The sequence below is a fragment of the Chiloscyllium plagiosum genome, unplaced genomic scaffold, assembly GCF_037043375.1.
Source record: "Chiloscyllium plagiosum isolate Xiang-an unplaced genomic scaffold, Cpla_swu_hap1 HiC_scaffold_9, whole genome shotgun sequence".
In the NCBI taxonomy this organism is placed as follows: domain Eukaryota; kingdom Metazoa; phylum Chordata; class Chondrichthyes; order Orectolobiformes; family Hemiscylliidae; genus Chiloscyllium; species Chiloscyllium plagiosum.
Window position 1 is genome coordinate 82,432,908 of NW_028270147.1, and position 23,199 is coordinate 82,456,106.

Sequence of the window (23,199 nt, forward strand, 5' to 3'; positions counted from 1 at the left end):
ATTCTGCAGCATAATTTTAGAACTTACCTTCTTTCAGCTACTCTGCTGTGCTGTTTTAAGACCATAAGACAGAGGAGTGGAAGGAAGGCCATTTGGCCCATCGAGTCCACTCCGCCATTCAATCATGGCTGATGGGCATTTCAACTCCACTTACCCGCATTCTCCCCGTAGCCCTTAATTGCTTGTGACATCAAGTATTTATCAATCTCTGCCTTGAAGACATTTAGCATCCCAGCCTCCACTGCACTCTGCGGCAATGAATTCCACAGGCCCACCACTCTCTGGCTGAAGAAATGTCTCCACATTTCTGTTCTGAATTTACCCCCTCTAATTCTAAGGCTGTGTCCACGGGTCCTAGACTCCTCGCCTAATGGAAATAATTTCCTAGCGTCCACCCTTTCCAAGCCATGTATTATCTTGTAAGTTTCTATTAGATCTCCCCAAAGAATGTTTTACTTAGAACTATACTAATACAAATACTTATCAACATACCTGGACATGCAACTAGCATGGGATGGGACAAAGGACTCTAAATTCTTTGGAGAGACCAAGTTTTCCTTTTAGTAAGCCCTGTGGCCTACGACTCATTATCCTAGCCTTCCCCAACATTTGTCTCAACAATTATCTCCAGTCCAGTCACTTTCATACACCTGCAAACTTTCGACATCACTCACCTTACATTCTCTCCACCACATCTGACGCCGTAACTGCTTTGCTCTGTTACTGAAAACCGTGGCATTATCAGACAAACTTTCTGCAAAAGAAATTAAACAGGCCCAAGGCAGAATGTTTAAACACAAATGAAAAAGATTAAAAGCCTGTGAGTCAGTTTAAATCTGATCAATAATCCAAATTCACAATTAAACTATTGTTCGTCACAATGATGCCCACGCTTCAAGGAAGCCCTTCCAGTGAACCTGGAGGTTAGGTAATAGATAATAAATGCAGATCATGTACCACTTTAAAGTTAACTTTTATTCCTGCAATGTTTTTAACGAAAACAATGGAGAAAGATTAAAAATGAAAATTCTATTGGAATTGGAAACCCCATATCTGGTGTAGTGGTTGAAAGAGTCAAATTATGGACAGCCTCATGCCCAAATTGTTAAACTTGTCAAAGCCCCTCAATGTCCTCAGAGAATCCTATGATTGCAGCTATCTACAAAGCAATCTGTGTTGAATTCTGGGACTTTGTCTACAAAAGATAGGTAGAAAGAAAATCAAATGTTGATCATTGACTTTCAAAGACTGTAAAGTTGGACAGGTAATTGTTAGCTGGATATCCAGTAAAACCTGAAGGCAGGTGGAGGTAATGTTTTTGCCCCTAATTGTTCGGTTTTTTTTGTCTCTCAAGATCCAAAGACTGGATTTTGACAAAACCTGATAAGCAGATAGGGAAAAGCCCACAAAAAAACTGCTTAGCTTTTAATGGACATGCAGATTCAGATACTGGAATCTTAACGATCCCTTAAAATTGGGAGATAGGTCAAATTGACAGAAAAACAGAAATGGCTGTCAGATTGACAGCTGCTTTACTTAGAACATTATAGATTGCCTCATCAAGTGTGACAAATTCCACCACTGCAAGGAAAATAGGGGCAGAGCTTGCACAGCAATTTGTTCAATATAGATAAACCTGAAGTTTCCTCAACAAGATGATGATTCTAAGTAAAAATAATCTCAGCTTTGAAGCTACAAAGCATCAATGAGGAAGAAAATGTCTCAAGGAAGAGCTACGTAATTGTAATAACAATAAGTTAACACAGCAAAACAGAAGTATGCACTCTGCTGTGTGTTCCCTTGTTTATGCAAGTTGATATTTACTTACACTCCTCCCAAAAGAAAAACCCATCATATCTGAAGCTTATCACCATTATAATCTTACTATTACATTATTATACAAATTGAGGACAGTAGACTGTTTAGAACTCCTCTACCACAGTTCAGCTAATCGTCAATGAATAATTCAAACAGAAATAGCACAAGCAGTTTTCTAATGCTAGCTAAAGTAAAGTGCTTGAAATTATCCAGAGGCCAGATATCAAAATACAAGTTGATATATCTGGGTTCAGTACTTGCTACAGTTGGATTGAAGAGAAGTGTGGAAATGCTGCTCATGTTCCACAGTGGGCACTAGTGGAACACACAGTCTGTGGAACAATGCCCACACATTGACAAGCATCAGAGCAGTAATATGGGAGGTAGAAGCAGTTTTGATGACATGGGTGCTACACGATTCAGATAAAGAATAGGTCATTTAAAAGTTACTAAACCTCATGTCATATAGTTTCAAAAGGATACAGACAATAGTCATGGTGATTACAGATTTTCGAACAAATTTCTTCCTCAGTTTTTCCTAACAGTGCTTGCCGCATGTTGCATATTTTCTCAGCTGGGGAGGATAGAATAATCTGATCTATGATTAGCAAAATATTGGCCTATGTTTAGTTATTTTGACAGTTCACTTCACAATTGAGATCAGTCCTGTTTATTACAGGCAAACAATTTCATTTTGACTCAAACCAACAATTTTCTAAGACAATAAAACAGAAAATAGTGGAGAAATTCAACAGGTCTGGCAGCATCTGTGAAGAGAGAAACAAAAAAGTTCAGAAGAAGAGTTATATTGGTCTTGAAACATTCATTGAGTCTCTACCCATACTCGTTGCTGCCAGAGCTAAGGAGTTTCTCCAGTACTTCCTGCTTTTATTTCAGATTTCCAGTACTTTGTTTGTAATGTTCAATGGCAAGTTTGCATGTTCATAGCCTTTTGAATCATGTAACTGGCAATATGACAGCAGGTCTTATGCTTTGGGCTGTCAGAACATCTCTAAATTACAACAGCAATCCAAGATAAATTCTGGTATTAATTAACTGACTAATTAATACAAGCTCTTTACATAGTTTACACTTTATGTATCCTATTGCACACATAAAAACCATTTGAACCTAAGTGAACACTTCTTTAGAGAAGAAAAGACATTTTGGATAGATTCAACTAATGTGGAGACCTTTGAAAGATAACTAGTGGATTGCCAATGCTAAACTATCCCATCCATGGCGTGATGAGCAATTGATGTGGCTAACACAACTATGCAAAAATAGGTATGCTTGACTGTTCTGAAACAAACAGGTCATTATCTTCCAACCTCCGTTCAGGTAAATAGCATTTATTAGTTTAACTTCATCACAATTTCAATAGTTCTCTTTGCCAGGCAACATAAATCAACAATATCTTATTCAGAATCTACACTAAACATTGTTTACAGTAAAGTGAAGTGAAAAACATGCATTTCTTTCCTTTTCCAGATTGAAGAATCATTTATCCATATATTTTCTCATTCTCAAAATAGGGATTAAATCCCATCACTTAAGATTTACAATCTAAATGGTTTAGCTGTTGCTTAAATTCAAATAAAAAATCATTTCAATTATTGTTCATTTCTGTTCATCATAAGTCACAGTGCTTTTCCATTTGTTATTACAGCAATAACTTTGTAAATATCGCATCTGAAGAGGAGAAAACTTGACAACTTGCCATCAAATAACAACCTAACTGGACTTTTTGGTGGTGGGAGACATGGCCTCTGTGATGCATTGCTTTTTGACGGGCTAAATACATCTGATAAAGTTCACACAAAAGGTTACAAAGCAACACCAAAGCTGCAGACCTTCACTGTATATTTTGGGAATTAATACTAAAGTGGCTGAAGGGTATAAAAACAATGGGCATTTGTTACAGAAGTAATATTGATGGTGGAATTGGTGAGAAGCTATGAATGGGCAAGGGCTCATATTAGGGCTGTTCCTATGCAGGAATGCGACAAATTAGTTAAGTTCAGAAGTAGCAGCAAACAAGCTCAAATACGGAGATTTACCTAAATTATTCCAAGACAAAAAGGGTTAATTTACGATGGCCAGTTCACAGAGTAGTATTATAAATGGTTACAGCGCAGAAGGAAACCATTTAGTCCACCGAGTACATGCTAGCTCACTGCAACAACCATTTAGCTGGTTTATTCACCATCCTTTTCCATATGGAATGGAATTGTTTTCCTTTCAGCTGTTTACTCAATGCTTTTTTGAAACAAAGATCTATACTCCCTCCACTGTCCTTTTAAGTAGTCAATTCCAAATTGTAACCACTTGCTGTGCAAAAAAGGTTTTGCTTTCTCTCTCTTGCCGATTTTTTAAAATCTTTCTTCTGGCTGTCAAGCCTTTCATCGATAGGAATAATTTCTTTCTCCAACTATCTTGACTTTGTGATTTTGAAAAGATTTATCAAAAATTCACAACTTTCTTTTCTCTTCAACCGCAGCTTCACCAATATATTCACTGAACTGAAGGTCCTCATCTCTGAAACCACTCATAAATAAGTCTGGAACCCTTCCCAGAGCCTTCAATTCCCCCTAAAGTGCACTGTGCAGGGATTTGGGGGGGGGGGGGGGGGGGGTTGGAGAACACTTTTTTCCGGTGGAGACCAAATCAAGGTTTTGTAAAGGCTTCTCATAATTTCCTTGCTTTTGTACGTTTCAGAACACTCAAGATCCTGTTTATCTTTTCAACTGCTTTCACAACTTGTTCTGCAACTATCAAAGGCAGTGGAAATCTGCAACTCTTGCCCCAAAAAGGCAATGGGTCCTGAAGATAAATTGAAATTTCTGTTACTGAATTTAACAGATTTTTTTTTCAGTTAAGGGTTTTAAGGAAAATTGATCAAAGGTATGTAGTTGGGAGTTGAGGTACAGATCAGTCATGACTTAATTACATGGTAGAAAAGGCCTGATAAACTGAATGCCTATTCACATTCTTACAAACACTGCATTTACTTGCATATATATCTGTCATTTACCTGTCATTCACGCTCCACTTCAGCTTAAACACATGTTATGAAAGGATATTTTCCATGTAATATGGAAAAGTTTCGAGTTAGATGTGAAAGGTCTGGACCCCCACAGCATCCTACTCCTAATTTGGTACTAAGGTAACTAGTTTAAGAGGCAAACAGTGTGTTATATCAGTGCAGTGAGGGAATTACACCAGAAATTAAAACTAAGGCACTTTTATCAATATGAAACAGGTACTTAAATGATGAATTAACTTACTGCTGTATCTTAAACACCTCACCAAATTGAAGTGTAAATAAAATAAGCAACTTGCTTTACCAGATTTGTCTTGTAGTTCATCAAGTCGTTCCCCGCGTTCAATCACTCGAGTGATGTTCTCCTGCATCACATCAATAACTTCATCCACTTGATTCTGGACACTAACAAAATAAGAAAAATCATTAATTCTCAATTACTTCAAAGTTTCTTAAAACTGGCCTTCTGATATTAATATCTATGCACCTTTTGTTTCCACCATCCCCTGACTCCCACTTCATTTGTGACTAGAAGACCACTGAACTTCTTTCCAGTATGTAATCCTAGATTGCTGATTAGTTATGGAATTAACCACCTACATACCAATTAAGAATAACATTTTTGAAGACAAAATTACTTGGATATTTGCAAATGGCAAACATTCAAATTTACCTTACATATTACATTACTTAACAAGATTAACTTTCATGGTGGTGCAAGCACAGCAGTATATTGTAAGCCATTATTTTGCTACACCATTATTAGCTCATTCACTACTCACTGGCACTTCATGACATCACAAGTCAGTCACTGCACTTAGTAATTACTTAAAACGTGTTTGAACTGAATCTAGCTAACAAATGTTTTTCCAGAAGGAAAACAAAGAAACAACACAAATAAATGTAAAATACTGTCAGTTGATTTTTCGATGATCTTCAATAATAAAGCTGATCTCAAAACACTGGTGGCTAGTCAATTCTCACTGTATAAAGGAGGGAAAACATAAACACTGAATTAGCTGGATGATTCCAGTTTAATTCATAAATTACCAGACAGTGTCTTGCTCAACGGCCACACTTCTGACTTGACCAGAAGTTACTGGAATGGCACATTCAATATCAAACAGCATGAATTAGATCTTTTCTTCTCGCTATTTAGATTCCACCATATTTTGTGTTGCAATTTGCTACAAATAACAATGAGCATTGACACTGCGTGTCAATAGCATACCTGGGATCTCACGAATATAGTGATCAATGATTTTTTTAAATGAGAAAAAAAGTAACAATGAACAGAGGGAAAGGAAAATGGTGAATCAGAAAAAGAAATAAAAGGAAGGGAAAGATGGACTGAGAATGAAAACAATAACAAAAAAGAACAAGAATACTTTTTTAAAAATTAGCTACAGAACCTTGTACTTTTGTTGCGTTTAGAAAATGGTGTATTGGCGATCAATCCTGATTAAATGAGTACATAAGATTAGGCCAGGAGCAACACCAGGCATACCTAAAAATCCGATGAAGGTACCACACATGACTGACTACTTATGTGCTGAATAACACAAGTAGGACTTGACAGACAGTGCTAAGCGATTCCATAATCAATGGGATCAGACTTAAGATGTGCAGTCTTGCTACATACAATATGGATGGTGATAGACAATTAAACAAATCAATGAAGGAAGAAGCTTCACAAATGTCCTAAAAAATGATGGAGTCCAAAACAACAGTGCAAAAGACATGGTGGAAGTATTTGCAACAATCTTCAGCCAAAAGTGTTGAGTAGGTAATACATCTCTTCTGGAGCAGCCCAGCACAGATGCAGTCTTCAGCTAATTCAAGCCAGTCCATATGATATCAAGAAATTGCTGAAGTCACTGGATTCTGTAAAGGCGATAGACTCTGACAAATGCCAGTAAGATTGTTAATAATGTGTTCTGAAACTAGCAGTACCTGTAACCAAGTTGCTCCATAACAATTACGACAGTCATTCATCTGTCCCATACAGAAAAAACAGGACTATCTAACGCAGTCACTTACTGCCCCATCTGTCTCCTTGCAATCACCAGTAAATTGATGAAAAGGGCATCAACACTACTATGAAGCAGCACTCACTTAACAATAACCTGCTAAGTAATGCTTATTTGAGTTCCACCAGTTTCACTCAGCTCCTGTCCTCATGTCAGCCTCACATTCTGCCAAAACAACTGAATTCTAGGGGGAAATTGGTGGTGACATCTGTTAAGATCAAGATAACGTTGGACCAAGTATGGCTTCAAGCAGCCTGGTAAAATTAAAATTAGTGGGAATCAGGAAAAACACTCCACTGGTTGAAGTCATACCTCGCACAAAGGAAGGCTGCCTCTTTAGAGGTTGACAAAGTTAAAAATCGGACATCAGATTATAGTCCAACAGGTTTATTTGGAAGCACTAGCTTTCAGAGTGCTGCTCCTTCATAGGTAGCTGTGGGGCACGATCAAAAGACACAGAATGTACAGCAAAAGATTACAGTGTCATGCAACTAAAATGATACATTGAACAAAACTAGGTTGCTGTTCAATTTTGCCACAATTCACTGGGTCCTTTTAAAGGAATTAGATTACTTACAGTGTGGAAACAGGCCCTTCGGCCCAACAAATCCACACCAACCCGCCGAAGCGCAACCCACCCAGACTCATTCCCCTACATTTACCCCTTCACCTAACACACGGGCAATTTAGCATGGCTAATTCACCTAACCTGCACATTTTTGGATTGTGGGAGGAAATCGGAGCACCCGGAAGAAACCCACACAGACACAGGGAGAATGTGCAAACTCCACACAGAGAGTCGCCCGAGGCGGGAATTGAACCCAGGTCTCTGGCGCTGTGAGGCAGCAGTGCTAACCACTGTGCCACCCACAATATTTTGTCCATCAATTTTTTAGACTGTAAAAGGTTGAGCCTCATAATTGATGCTTAAGGCACTCCACTAGTTATGGTTTGCCAATCTGAAAATAACCTATTTCCACAGACCTCTGTTTCCTGTTAGATGGCCCTTACCCTTGCTAACACATTGTATCCAACACTTGAGCTTTTATCTTGTGTAGCAAATTAGGTGGCAATTCATTGAATGCTGTTTGGAAATCCTATTACAAAACTATCGGTTCCCCTTTATTTGTCCTGCTTATAACATCCTTAAAAGACATTAATAAATTTGCCAAAAACAATTTCCCCTTTTATAAACCTGTATTGCCACATTCAGGGGCATGACTATTGCTGAGTCCCCCATTAATATCCTGGGGGTTGCCATTTACCAGAAACTAAACAGGACCATCTAACCAGCCATACATATACCTTAGTATTACAAGAGTGGTTCAATGACGGCAGCAAGTAACTTCTAAGTGGAATCTCCAAAGTCTCTCTATTGTCAAAAGACAGGAGAGTGACTGAACAGTCAAGTGTGTGGCTGATGCAGCTCCAACACTACTTAAGAGGCTCAACACCATTCATGACAAAAGTCTGAGCCTAAATGAGACTATTAAAAAAGATTTCTGAGAAATAAATAAAATTCAGAAACACAACTGTATTCACATTCATTATAGGATGTTAAGTAGATCTTATTAAATAAAGATAGACTAATGAAACTGCAAGTGTAATTTCTTGACATTGAAAGCATCCTTGCATTTCAAACTAATGATTGCTGATTACATATTTGGATTGCAATTCAGAGAATTGAGATGTATAGCTATTGGGAAATTAATAAGATGGAAAATGGAGCACTTTGTTTTGGTAACCAGGTTATGAAAACAGTGCAAAACAGGTCAAAGGAGGACAAGATGATTTTATGTTTAAGACCACTTACCTAGAAAGATGATTCAGATCAGTCTTAGATTGGATTTAAAAAAGGGTATACGTGATTCTACAAAGTATGAGAGTGCACAGAGCGGCTGTAAAAGAATTATGCTTGCAAGTAATAAACAATGGATCATGGTAAAGTTGACTTCAGCAGTAACTTGTTCACTTGTCAAGTTGTTTATGGAACAAACTGCCATGTAGCATAATCAATGTAGACTCAGTTGAAGTACTCAGGAAAGGAAATGGAAATATTTCAAATTCAGCATGGGGGGTAGAGGCCTGACGCCAGAGCAGAAGGGAACTGAAAGTGATCTCTGTGGGTGAAACAACAAGGACTTAAATCAACAGGGCTAGTTCAATGGTCTTTTCTTATTGCTACATTCTTATTTTTGCAAGTCTGCTAACATTACATTTGAATCAATGAAGCTTATATAGTGAAAGTCTAAATGGTTCTTTAATTGCTGACAATTAAGACTTACCGACTTCCAGTCAATTTAATTTGATTCCCTGTGGTAGCAGGTTTAAGAGATGTTAAGTAAAATACCCACTATTCTACAAAATTAATTTCAGTTCTCAAAGTCCTTCTATTAGTTCCTCTTTCATTCTCCATTTCTAAGTTTTTAAAGAAATGATTTAGTAGCAAGCTAGAATGATGTTTGTTCACCTTGGGCATCTGGATTTGCATCCAGCCAGACTGACGTTTGGAAGTTGCCTTAAACACAATCCCAGGGGACAGTGCAAAACTGAACATAATTCAATGCTCTTTGAACACTGCTGTGCTTTTTTGGGATTGTCTCTTAAAGAAGGGTACATCTATGCTATTTCTGACCAGCAAATGTTTGATAAGGAACATGGAAACGGAATCATTGTTCGGTGTCTTGGAGTGTCCATTTTAATTTGATAAGCAAACGGTCTCTTAAAAAGCAAGTAACTTGAGATGTTTTAACATGACAAGGTAATTTACAACGATAAAGAGATAACCTTTGATCAAAGTACTATAAAATGTAAGTAATTAAAACCATATCACTGACAGCTCTTCTGCTGGCAATTTAGTAGAGAATCTCTGCCGAAATTGACCCAACAGAGTCCTTAACACGTCATGAGACTATACTTTGTAAGAATTCCCAATAAACAAACACTGAAGTTCACTCAATGTGCTAAAGCCACTCCCCACCACATATTTTCACATTCTTATCCCTATTTTAAAATTTAACTATTTATACCACAGCATTTATAATTTGCAACTCTGATGAAATAAGATGCAAAAAGAAATATGATGACCCTTAAACATTGTTGTGTTAGGGGCCAATGAAGCAACAAGTAATTCCTCCACCTGAAGACGTAATTATATCCATGAGGAATCTTATAATGTTTCAAAGACACCAGATTTCATTCATCCAAATTTTGATGCGTGGTGTCCCAACCTGTTAAGCATTTGCTCAACAAGACAATTCCTCCATATCAGGGATCGTTCTAGTAAATTTTCTCTGAACTGCCTCCAATGAAATGATATCCTTCCTCAAATAAGGGAACCAGAACTGCTCATAGTACTCCAGATGTGGTCTCACCAACACACTTTGCAGTTTCTGCAAGACTTCCCAACTTTTGAACTCCAAGCCACTTGAAATATGGGCAAATATTCCATTAACATTCCTGATTACCTACTGTACCTGTATGCTAGCTTTCCATGTTTCACGTGCAATAATCCTAAATCCCTTTGTGTTGCAGCTTCCTGCATTTCTTTCCTCTATTGAAATCATTCTGTTCTTTTGTTCTCCCTTCCAAAGTAAACAACTTAAAATTTCCTACATTATACTCCATTTGCCACCTTTTTGCCCACATGCCTAACCTATCACCTCTTTAACTGTTTGTATCCTCTTACTACTTGCCTTTCCAGTTATTTTTGGGTTCTCTGCAAATTTGGTGACAGTACATTCACTTACTTCCCCTAAGTCATTACTAAATATGAGTAGTAGTTGTGGTCCTAGAACTGATCTCCGTGAAATCCAACTTGCCAACTTGAAAAAGTACCCCATAACCCTAATAGTTCTTTCCTGCCCATTAGAAGATAGTTGAGATTGTTGGGGGTCAATCATTTCAGCTCCAGGACATCTCTGCAGGAGTTCCTCAGGGTAGTGTCCTCAGCCCAACCATCTTCAGGTGCTCCATCGATGACCCACCCCCATCATAAGGTCAGAAGTGGGATGCTCGCTGATGATTCCACAATGTTGAGCATCATTTGCAACTCAGATACTGAAACAGTCCATGTTCAAACCCAACAAGGTAGAGACAATATCCAGGTTTGGCCTGACAAGTGGTTAGTAGCATTCACACCATCTGCAGTAAGAAACAATCTAACCACTGACCCCTAACATTCAAAGATGTTACCTCAGTGAAATCCCCACTAACAACATCCTGGGGGCTACCATTGACTAGGAATGCAATTGGACTCACCAGTTAAATACTGTGACTATACAGCAGATCAGAGACTAGGAAGGTTGTGGCAAAAATCTCATATCCTGACTCCCCAAAGCCTGTTCATCATAGAAAAGGCAGAAATCAGGAATAGGATGGAATCCTATTGGTGCAGCTCCACCAACACTCAAGAAGCTCGAGACCATCTAGGACAAAGCAGCCCACTTAATTGGCACCACATCCATAAACATCCACTTGTTCCTTTCACCAACACTAGGTAGCAGCAGTGTACTATCTACAAGGTTCACTGCAGAAATTTACTGAAGATCCTCAGATAGCACCTTCCAAACCCATGACCATTTCTATCTCAAAGGTCACGGGCAGCAGATACATGGGAACAGCAAGTTCCCCTGCAAGCCATTCAGCATCACTGAATCTCCCACCATCAATACCCTGGGGGTTACCACTGACCAGAAACTCAACTGGACTCAACATAAACACGGTGGCTACAAGACCAGGTAACATACTAGGAAAACTGTGGAAACTAACTCACTCTTGGCTCCCAAAGTCTGTCCACAAGGCACAAGTCAGGAGTATGATGGAACATTCCCCACCTGCCTGGATGAGTGCAGTTATAACCAATATTCAAGAAGCTTGACATCATCCAGGACAAAACAGCCTGCTTGATTGGCACCAAATCCACAAACATCTATTCCCTCCACTACTGACTCTCAGTAGCAGCAATGTGAATTATCTACAAGATACACTTCAGAGATTCACCAAAAATCCATTAGACAACCTTGCAAACCCACGACCATTTCGATCTAGAAGGCCAAGGGCAACAGATTTTTGGGAACACTACCACCTGCAAGTTTCCCTCCAAGCACTGAGCATCCTTACTTGGAAATATACCCCAGTTCCTTTATTCTTGCTGGGCCAAGATCTTGGTTCTGTCCTAAGGGTAGTGTCATCACCGACAGCATTTGCTCTGCACTAGTTCAGCAGCATCATCTCAAGAACAACGAGGGACAGGTAATAAATACTGGACAGTCAGCACTGCCAGTACACTACCCATAACATCATGGGCTTTCATGACTTAATCTTTTGACAGGTACATGTTGAACATCTTTTGGAAATCCAAATACAACACATTTACTGACTTCCCTCTAATCAACTCTGGTTGAGATTTCCTCGTAAAGCTCTAATAAATTAGTCAGACACGTATTCCCTGTTGTAAAGCCATTCTGACTCTGCTTAATTAGATTATGATTTTCCTTATGTGGTGCTATGAAATCAACAGCTTAACTCCTTACCTAAAACAATTTCAGGATTGAGAAAGAGGAACAATGCAATAAGGTGAATTAGATCCAGAATGAGTATTCAAAAGGGGAAAAAAAAAAAGAGGGGAAAATGTTTGGATTAATAGAGAATGACCAAAAAAAAATCAAAAATATCACCAATTTATCATGAACAGAAAAGAGATTCCAGTTTCAATTGTTCTTTTTTGAGCTGGTCAGGATGAGTAGTAGTGCAGGAACACATCATTAAAAGGGTGAGAGTGGAGTTAAACACTGGCCCAAACATTTTGCAGCATGCTTAATTGTCGAATAATGCACAAATGAAGCAATTTCTTGAAATTTGCAGAGTTGAGCAACGGTCATTAACTCAAGGCTAACAGTAAAGAGGTAGAATCTATTCCACACTACATGTGCATGTGCATTAAACTTGTCAAACATTTCATTGTGGAGCAAAAGGATCAAATCAACGCTATTAAATTATCCTGAACTGAAGTTATAAATATTTAACAGCAATGTTTAAAAAAAATGCTTGCAGACAATTGTATTTCAACAGATAGTAAAACAGACCTTTACTCACTTTCTGAATAAATCCTAGACAACTGAAGGTATGATGATACAGTGCCAAGTGTGGTTTGCACATGGTAAAACTTTGAAACCTTAAAAATTATGATGCCAAATTTCAGTGCCATCCATATTCTTGGAGTTCTGATGGAACATCATTGACCTGATGCATTAATTGTTTCCCTCCCCACAGATGTGGTCTGACCTCCTGAGTGTTTTCAGGATTTTCTGTTGTAATTTCAGATTCCTAGTACCTACAATTTTTAAAAAAATATTGCTGATATAATTCATCATCTTTTCCTACACATCCAAATTCCAGCACAGTCTTAAGATAAAGGCCTTGGTTCTATACTTTGACTCCTCAAATACTAAAATGCGCAAAGATTGAGAAGATTGAAAATTGAGAAGTTGACTATTTTCTTCCCATGGGATCAAGGATAATGTACTACCACTTTAATACAATGGATTTATCAGCCATCTCAGAACAAAGTGTACGATCTGCAGGATCTGGTACTTGTGGAACAGGTAGTGTATGGAAGGCTGAGTGGATGAGTTGTTGGGTGATGTGTATATGCTCTGAATTTTTAATTTTGCCTCCATGTTCCCAATGAAGTCTCACTGTGTTCAGTGCCTTCTCAAACAAACCTTCAACCATGGTTGGTGACAAGCCAGGGATTCCCGTGAATCAGCAGGGATGTCTGACCTCTTCAGGTACACGGAGAACACCCTAGAGTCTTTCTATTGACAATCTAGGCGTCTCCTGCCAAACCAAGTTCCTAACTGGATCAGTCACTTCAGGAGTATGGTGTCAGGGATAGAACCAACATGTCCTGTTCAATGGAACTGGTTGAGTGATGAGTGCTGTGATGTCATGCATATTGGCTTGGGAGAAGATAATGGTACTGTTACTTTTCTTGTACTGCAACATGAATGGACAATGGCAAATTACTAGATGACAAAGTGCTGTTTTGTAGATCAATCTATTTTGGTATTCTTTTCCGCTGTTCCTCTTAACATTTTCATTTCCCACTGATTCTTTTGAAATTAATGTCACCAATCCTCCTGTTATTGGAAAGTCTGACTGTTTTTGTATTAACTGAGGAATACCAAGGTTCATTGTATCATCTTATTGCCATACTGATAGAGTTTACCATAATAAGAAATTAAGCTCATGTTCCTTCTGGTCTGCATGACTTAGTAGCACATGGGATAATGGAATTATCCACTTGAACTAACATAAGGGAAATTCATTTTGAAATCGTAAATACAAAATAACATTGAAAAATGGTTGCCAAACACTATCGTAGAAAACATTAAATCACAAGATTAGTGATTTTACGTACATAGGTTGCATGTTTTATCATTTATCTGACTTATTAAAAAAATGTAGGATCAGAACCATAATTCACATGGATTTACTTTTGCAATTCTTTTTTCAATGGAGTCTGAATTTGTAAGTGTAAAATTATGCAATCTGTCATATAGTGCACAGTATCATTACACTGGCATAACATATTACATCTGAAAAACCATTTGAACTCGCCTACTTGTGTTGATGCTCATGTTAATTAACTGTTAGTTATTAGTCACTGTAAAAAGTATTAAACCATATCATTTTCTTTTTTGCAAATATCATAACTTTAAAATTCAGTGTTCATGATTTAATGACTGCTCTTCAAAACTGTGGGACAGAATAATTAACCTCAACACTGGCAAGTCTGTAATGGTATAAACTTGTCTCACTGTGTTATGAACCACAGGAAATATTCACAGCTTTACATGCCAACAGAAAGTGTTTGATTTAACAGCGCCCAAAAGCAGTTTGCTTCACACATATCGCACCAATCCTCAGATTTAAATTATTTTTTTCAAATCAACAAGTTACAGGACAGGAATCAGTTGCTCCCACCAACTATCTGGACATTTATGACACCAAGATTTTTAAGCAGACTAAAAGTGACGACAATTTTTATTACTATATTTAGATATAAAATGTTAATGAACAAGCCAAGTGCAGTTCAATGCAAAAATGCTTGGAGTAAAGTTATCTGGAACTCAAAATTTATGCCAACAATTTGCAAAAATCCCCTTCCTTTTGTGTATAAATTTACAGCCCATCTGTATTTAGCACAGAGAGAAGAAAAATCAAGCTAAGAAGAAGAAGGATATATCAGGAGAAAATAATTTGCTCAATAGTGACAGAACATTTTACAGACTGTCAGATTTTTCATTAGAAGGGGATTTAATGGCACTTTCCTTTGTACCCTTCAGTTGAAAGTAGTTTTGATTATAGTTTCTTAAAATGTAAGCCAATAACAACATTATAAGGAAAACAGAGTATCTGAAACCCGAGGGAATCAGGCAAAATACAGTGATGTCTATTTCCTTAACCAATGTGACTGGAGTCTGGGAAATTGAAGGACTGAGAAATGAGAGCTAAAAAGGCGTGATCTCAATGTCAAATCATGCTTGAGAAAAGGAAAAAAAGTCTGAATTGAGAAAGAGAAAGGGATCTTCAGAAAAAAAACATAAAACCTTTGAAGGAATAAGACTCCTTATTTTTAAATGACCGTTTTTGATTGCAGTGAAATTATTTGGTAGAAATTAACAATAGCTGCTTTAGGTGTGCTTCTGCAAATAATTGCAAGTCTTAAATCTATGTGGCAAATGTAGCTTGTATGTATTGTGCAAATTCACAGCGCTCAATAAGCATCAATGCTGATGCTTACAGCAAAATTAGTTTTACTTACATGAAAATGGCACAGAGATGTAAATCAAATCGCACATTTTGGATATCTGCACACCCGCCCCACACAAGAACATAAGAAATAGGAGCAAACGGCGGTAATTTGGCTCCTCAATATTGCCTCACCATTTAAACAAGTCACGGCTGATCGATCTGGGTTTCAAGGCCCCTTTCTTGCTAGCTAAACAAAGCTATCAACTCCAAATCTATCTGGTTGGCATGGACGGGTTGGACCGAAGGGTCTGTTTCCATGCTGTACATCTCTATGACTCTACTCCTTAAGTACTTTCCGTGATCTAGCTGCCACAACAGAGGTGGAGAATTCTAGACATTCACTACCCTCTGGGAGAAGAAATTCATGTACATCTCAGTTTTAAAATAGTTGCCCCCTTACTCTGTTACTATGTCCCCTAGCTCAAGATTCCCTCACTAGTGGAAATATCTTATCAGCATTGCCTGCCAAGCTCCCTCAAAATCTTGTACGTTTTAATGAAAGTAATGGATAATGGATAAAGGCCTATCCAGCTTGGCTGTTCGTATAAATTACCCACTTCACCTAAGGAATCAGCCTCACAAATACCTTTTGAACAACCTACAATACCAGTACTTCCTATTCTCAATATGGAGACCAAAACTGGACACAGTGCTCCAGGTATGGCTTCACCAATCCCAGTATAGTTGTAACAATACCTTGTTTTTAAACTCCAAACCCATAGCAATAATTGCCAAACTTCAATTTTTCTTCTTAATTACTTGGTGCACCTATAAGCTGCTTTTTTTGTTTCATGCACAGATCCCTCTGTGCTGCACTTTCTGGACTCTCTCTCCATTTAAGTAATAGTCTACCTTTTGATTCTTCCTTCCAAAGTACATGACCTTGCACTTTCTTACATTAAACTCCATTTGCCCATTCACTCAATCTTTATCACCTTGTAGATTCTTCATGGTCTTCTCATAACATTCCCTCCCATCTAATTTTGCATAATCAGCAAAATTAGACACATTACACTCTGCCACGCCCTTCAAGTTAAGATAGATAGTAAATAATTAGCCCCAAAGATCCATGGAACTCCACTAGTTAATTCCATCTTTGCCCAGTCTGTCTTCTCAGCACTGACCAATTTTCAATTCATGCTAATAGATTATCCAAATACTATTAGCTCCTATGCTGTGCAATTACCTTTTATGTGACACCTTATCAAATACCTTCCAAAAATCCAAATGCACAACTTTTACCGGTTCCTCTGCATCAACTCTCCTCGTTATATCCTTGATGAACACCAGCAAATTTGTCAAATTTCCCTTTCACAAAATCGTGCTGATTCTGTTTGACGTGTTAAGCTTTTCAAAATGTTCAGCGATTTCTTCCTTTATAATGGACTTTAGTATTTTCCCAATAACCCAGTGTTAGGTTAACTAGCCTGTAATTTCCTGTTTTCTTCTTGGGCAGGCTGTCACATCAGCAGTTTTCCAAGTCACTGGAACACTCCTGGATCCCAGTGAGTTCTAGAATATTTCAACCAATGCCTCCACCATCTGTGCAGCCAGTTCCTTTAAAATCCTTGGATGCAAGCCACCAAGTTCTGATGACTTGTCCGCTTTTAGTCCCATTAATTTATTAAATTCTATTTCCCTCACAATAGGTATTGTTACAAGATCTTTCCTCCCACTACACCTTGCTTTTTGTTATCTCTGGGATCTTTATAAGTGTTCTCCAACCTGAGGACCAATACAAATTACTGGTTTAAATTATCTGCCATTCTCCTCTTCCCCAATATTTACATAGTCATAAAAGCTCTTGTTGCTTGTTTTCAATTTCTTACTAATTTTCACCCTCTTGTACCATATTTTTAGTTGTCCACTGCTGATTGCAAAAAAAAATTCCAATCCTCTGACCTACCACTAAGTTTTCACTGCTTTGTATGCCTTAGTTTTGAATGGATATTTTCCTTGATCACCTTTGTGGTTCATCCTTCTCATCAGTCCTTCCTTTTGACTGGAATAACTCTCTGCTGAGCATTAGGAAATATCTGCCTAAATGTCTGCCATTGCACATCCACTGGCTTTCCCATTGGCCTATTTTCCGAGCCCAGTTTAGACAACTCTTTTTTTCATACCTCTCTAATTGTCCTTATTTAAGGACAGTCGCTTGAGACCAGAGTCAGTCTCCCTCTAACTGAATTTGAAATTCTAGTACGTTGAGATCGTTACCCCTACAGGATCCTTAACTGTGAGGTCTCTTATTGATCCTGCCTTATTGTACATTATGAGATCTAAATTAGTTTGTCTTTGGGCAGGTTCTGCAACTTACTGCTCTAAGAAGCAATCCCTGATCACTATAAATTTGTCTCCCATGTCACCCTTGCCCACTGCTTTGTCCAGTGAAAGGTTCACAACATTTCTGTACTATATATTTTAAACAAATAACAGCACAAACAGGCTGTCTATTAGTTTTGCAGCAAAATCCTACCATTATTTGTTCAAATCATTGCAAACACTGGTTAAAGTCTAAAATTAAATGACCTCAACATAAATAGAGTCATGATTTAGGGATTAGAGAAATGGAACAGCTAAAAAAAAAAAGGACGGACAAGCCAACAAACTTAAGTTTCTAGCTGTTATTAATTATTTTTGTGTGAGCAATTCCATGGCTAAAAATGTGTCTAAGATATCGAGATGTGACTTAAAAAATATAAGACGACGGCTAACATCTGCAACCTATTAGATAGATAACTGCAGGACTGAGATGATGAGTTGAGACTTTACTGACCATACATGACTGAATGTGAGTAAGTAGCTCATCCCACCATCCCTAGTGTCTCCAGATTTCACAAAATGCTTTCAATCATGTGATTTTGGGGTTAGCTATATAAAATGATTTGGGGGTTTAAATGTTTTATTTGATGTAACCAATGATTCACATTGAGGAATTTCAATTCTTTAGTTCTATCCCCCACTTTAGAACTGAAATATCTGAATTTCTTTCAGAAATTAAAGATGTGATAATCAGTCACAAGTTTTGGCAAACCATAATGTATTTTAGAAATGACAGTAAAAACATTTAAATGAGAATCAAGTATAATTTATCTTTCAACATGACTATTTTCTGCAGCTTGCGCAAGTGAGGAAGATTAATGAGGGAGTCCAGACTTCCCATTAAAGATTCAAATCCATACTCTTTATGGTGGTGCATCCAGCACAGTGTTAATACAAAATTGAAGCCATAACTTCAACCTAGCATTAATCAAGTTGATTCACTTTATCACTGGAACAATGGCTTAAGCACATTAATTCTGATATCATTACACAGGAAACATAATATTTAGGCATAAATAATCAGGATTTATAGTGCGGCACTTGTAACATCTAATGACGAGAAAATTGCAGACTTGTTTGGAATATTTATGTTTCTCTGGAAATTAGATCGTGGTTTGAATTTTTTTTTTTCTTTTTCATGAACAGAATGTTGAAATTATAATTATATTTAAACAGAATATTGCTCATTGGCAAGTAGACACTGGTTTGTAGAGATGTCATGGAGAATGCACCAAGCAATGATTACGAATAGTCACTGCAAAGCTGTGTTTAAATTTTAAACAAGAGATTTAGGAAGGGTGAAACTAGTTGTTTCATACTGCTACTGTGGAGAAGCAACCTCTAACAGGATGCTGCCAACAAGCCAAATAAACATTTTTCCTACGTCACAAATGAGTAAAACAGTAGGCAATTTTCAGTGTCAACATGTTGCCAGATACATACAGCGTACACCCCAAAGACTGGTAGATAGCCGCAAATAGCATTTCCCTTCAACTGTTTGCAACAAGCAAGGTATCAACCAGCCTGAACTTGGAAATCTCACAACACTGTCATAATATGAGATGAGATTCTGCAATTGGACAACATTTCCGTGATATTCCTCAATTTGTGAAGAATTACACTGACAATCAATGTAATTTAGGACTGTCAGTTGGACTCACGTGTGTGCACTTGCATATACTGAAGGCTGCATATGAACAGACAGGGCTCTGATCTTTGTCGATGGAAAGAACATGTACATGCACTACGTCTATTTCAACTCAGGAAAATTGGTGACAGCCATTCACTGGTTCATTTCTCTGCACCATATTTTGACCATTTAGTCAACCTGCCTGATTCAAAATTTAAACAATGCTTGGCAGGTAATTCAAGTCATCATTAACTGGTGCATTCTGCATGGTAAAGTCTCTATCAAAGTTCACCTACCAACCAATATTGTCCTCCCTCAGAATTTATTTTATTCAGTAAAACTCAATTTCTGGACGACCAAACAAATATAAATTGAAATCTTTAGAATAAAAAAGCACAAATAAATGGTTCCTAATCTATACATCTTGGCACTCTTTGCAACACATTTTAACTGATCTACAGAAGGAAGCATCATGATGCCTCAGGGAGATTAGAGTCAACTGGTAATGTAATTTTGGGAAATTTAATATTTAAATATTAACATGAACAAACTTTCTAAGATTAAGGCTATCCAAAGTCATTTAGCTTACAGTTTGAGTCATATTTGGAACTACTGTGAAATTTTGATTTTCAAAAATGAAATCTTGCTGATGTCAATTCACGTTAAAAAGCATCAGAACATGTCCAATAGAGTGGTAGCCTGAATCTCCAGTCAGTCAGTCCAGAGAACGCAAGCCCCACAATGGCAATGTGAGAACTGGATTTCGTTTACTTTTAAAAAGTGGACATGAAACCATAGATCACTCATGTCCTGTAGGGAAAGGAGCCCATTTTTCTTAACCGCTGTGTACGTGACTCCACTCCTTCATTAGGGATGTGGTTTAATCTTAACTGTCCACAGCCAGCTGCAACCTTTGCAGTGATGTTTGCATACAGAAAATGTTTTAATAAAAAAAACTCCATTCACTTGAACTTGAATTGTCAAATTTCTAGTTTCTGCTGGAATTTGAGATAAATGTAAATGCAAACAAACAAATTTGGAGAACTAGGCCATATGGCCTCTCAAGCTGTTCCGTCAATTGATGATGTCATTGATCTGTATGTGGCCTCAACTCTAATTTCCTGGTTACCCCCTACAACCTTTGACTCCCTTGTTAATCAAGAATCTCTCTCCCTCAGAAATATTTAATAATTCTGCCAACACTGCTCTCTGGGGAAGCAAAATCCACAGAACAATGACACTCAGAGAAAAGCTATTTCTCCTTGTCACCATCAGAAATGGGAGACTTTTTTTAAACCTTAGTTATTTTCTCCTGGAGTGGAAAGTATCATTCCAACTCCACCCTGTTTTGTCCCCTCAGGGTCTTATATTTTTATAAAATCACATCTCATGTATCTAAGCTCCAATGATAACAGACCCAATATATGCAACCTTTCCTCATTAGATAACTCCTTCATCCTAGGAATTATCAAGTGAACCTTGTTAAACTGCATTTAGTGCAATTATCTTTCTTAAATAAGGAGATCAAATTATATGCAGTACTCAAGATATGGTATCATTAACACCTTCTACTACTAGCATAACTTCCTTACTTTTATAACCCATTCCCATCACAATAAACATCAACATTCCTTCCTCGCCTTCTTAAACACTTCCTGCAATTGCATAATAACATTTTGTAGTTCACCCAGAATCCCCAGACTACAGAATTCTACAATCTCTTGCTATTTAAATAACATATTGTTTTTCTATTCTTACTGCCAAAATGGGCAAGTTCACACTATACTCCACTTGCCAAATGTTTGCCCATTTACATAGTCAAATTATATCCTTTTGCATTCTCCTTATTTTTACAGGAATCAGTTAGCTCAGTTGGTTGGATGGCTGGTTTATGAGGCAGAGAGTGACACCAATACTGTGGGTATTCAAGTCCCACACGAGGAGACAATCACCTGATGAAGGAGCGTCGCTCCGAAAGCTAGTGTGCTTCCAATTAAACCTGTTGGACTATAACCTGGTGTTGTGTGATTTTTAACTTTGTACACTTCAGTCCACACCGGCATCTCCAAATCACACAAGGAGAGGTTACTGTGACAGTCTCACCTTCTCAACCTCACCTGAAGTGTGGTGACTCTCAGGTTATAACACCAGCAGCTGTTTCCATCTGATAAGAAAGCAACTCTATGGTTCTCCCAGACTATGGAACTTTTACTTTACTTTTTGTTTTAAACTTCTCTTCATGACTCACTATATTCTCTTTAGGCCATCATCACATACATTTGGTTCTTTCATCAAATTCATTGACACTGATTGTAAATAGCCAAGACCTCAGCATTGATTGCTGTGGCACTCCACCAGTTACAGCTTGCCAATCTAAAAACGACCCAGCAATATCTTCTCTTGGTTTCCTGTTAGTTAACCAATCCTCGGTGCTAATAAGTTAACCTTATGCTCTAAGCTTTTATTTAGTAAACTTTGAGGCTGCACCATATCAAAGACCTTTGAAAGTCCAATTACATCACATTTACAGGCTCCTATTTACCTACAGAAAAAAAATAGAAAGGCAATTTCATAGAAGCATTATTTCTCTCTTTTGGGTCTAGACTGGATACGGTAGATCAGATGGTGATTAGTCCAGCAGTTGCCTGCATCTCTCATGGCATAGCTGATGCAAACATCACTGCAGTCCCTTGCCCACAGATGGTGTAGTTAAGCAAGTGTCAATGTTTGGATTGTGGATGTTCTTCAGATGTGATATGTTTATTCTGTAAGGATGGTACGGTGGCTCAATGGTTAGCAATGCTGCTTCACAGCGCCAAGGACCCAGGTTCGATTCCAGTCTTAGGCAACTGCCTGTGTGGAGTTTGCACATTCTGCGTGGGCTTCCTCCGGGACTTCCAGTTTCCTCCCACAATCCAAAGATGTGCAGGTTAGGTGAGTTGGCCATTCTAAATTACTCATAGTGTTAGCTGCATTAGTCAGAGGGAAATGGGTCTAGGTGGGTTGCTCTTCAGAGGGTCGGTGTGGACTTGTTGGGCCAAAGGGCCTGTTTCCACACTGTAGGGAATCTAATCTAATCTAGAATCTAATCAATCCATCTAAAACATTCAATCAATCCAGCTGAACGTTCCCATAAGAACAGCGAATACACAAACATTTTATTGGCTGGAACCTCGTGATCATGGCAAGTACAGTATAAATGCAAGTTCTTTCATTATTTAAGCTTTCAGGTTGCCTCAAAGAATTTTGCAGAGAATAATCATTTCAAAATCAGAAAGAATTTGAAAGAATTTTAAACTTCCAACTACGTGACTTGGGAAGGCAAAACACGGAACAATTTATTATTCCAAATGAAATCAAGCAAGTATCATCAACCACCATCTCACCATCTCATTTGCAAGTTGCTCTTGGTGAGATTCCAGACAATAGCAGCAGCATAAAAATCAACAATGATATATCAATATATTTAATATCACAAAATCTTTAAAAAAACTTAGATAAAATACAACATGCAGTATTAGACACTACAATCTAAA

General features: G+C 37.8%; 1 protein-coding gene across 3 annotated transcripts in view; it reads right to left on the minus strand.

Annotated features, from left to right (window-relative positions):
- Positions 1 to 23,199, minus strand: part of vamp4 (vesicle-associated membrane protein 4) — a 59,071-nt gene that overhangs the window by 11,862 nt on the left and 24,010 nt on the right. For 2 of the 3 annotated variants that reach the window (XM_043699877.2, XM_043699874.2), the window contains exons 5-6: positions 5,166 to 5,266; positions 675 to 754 (exon numbers count right to left, since the gene is read on the minus strand). In XM_043699877.2, the coding sequence (XP_043555812.2) occupies positions 675 to 754; positions 5,166 to 5,266 (181 nt within the window). The remainder of the gene's footprint in view (positions 1 to 674; positions 755 to 5,165; positions 5,267 to 23,199) is intronic. The other variant, XM_087990879.1, reaches the window with a different exon arrangement.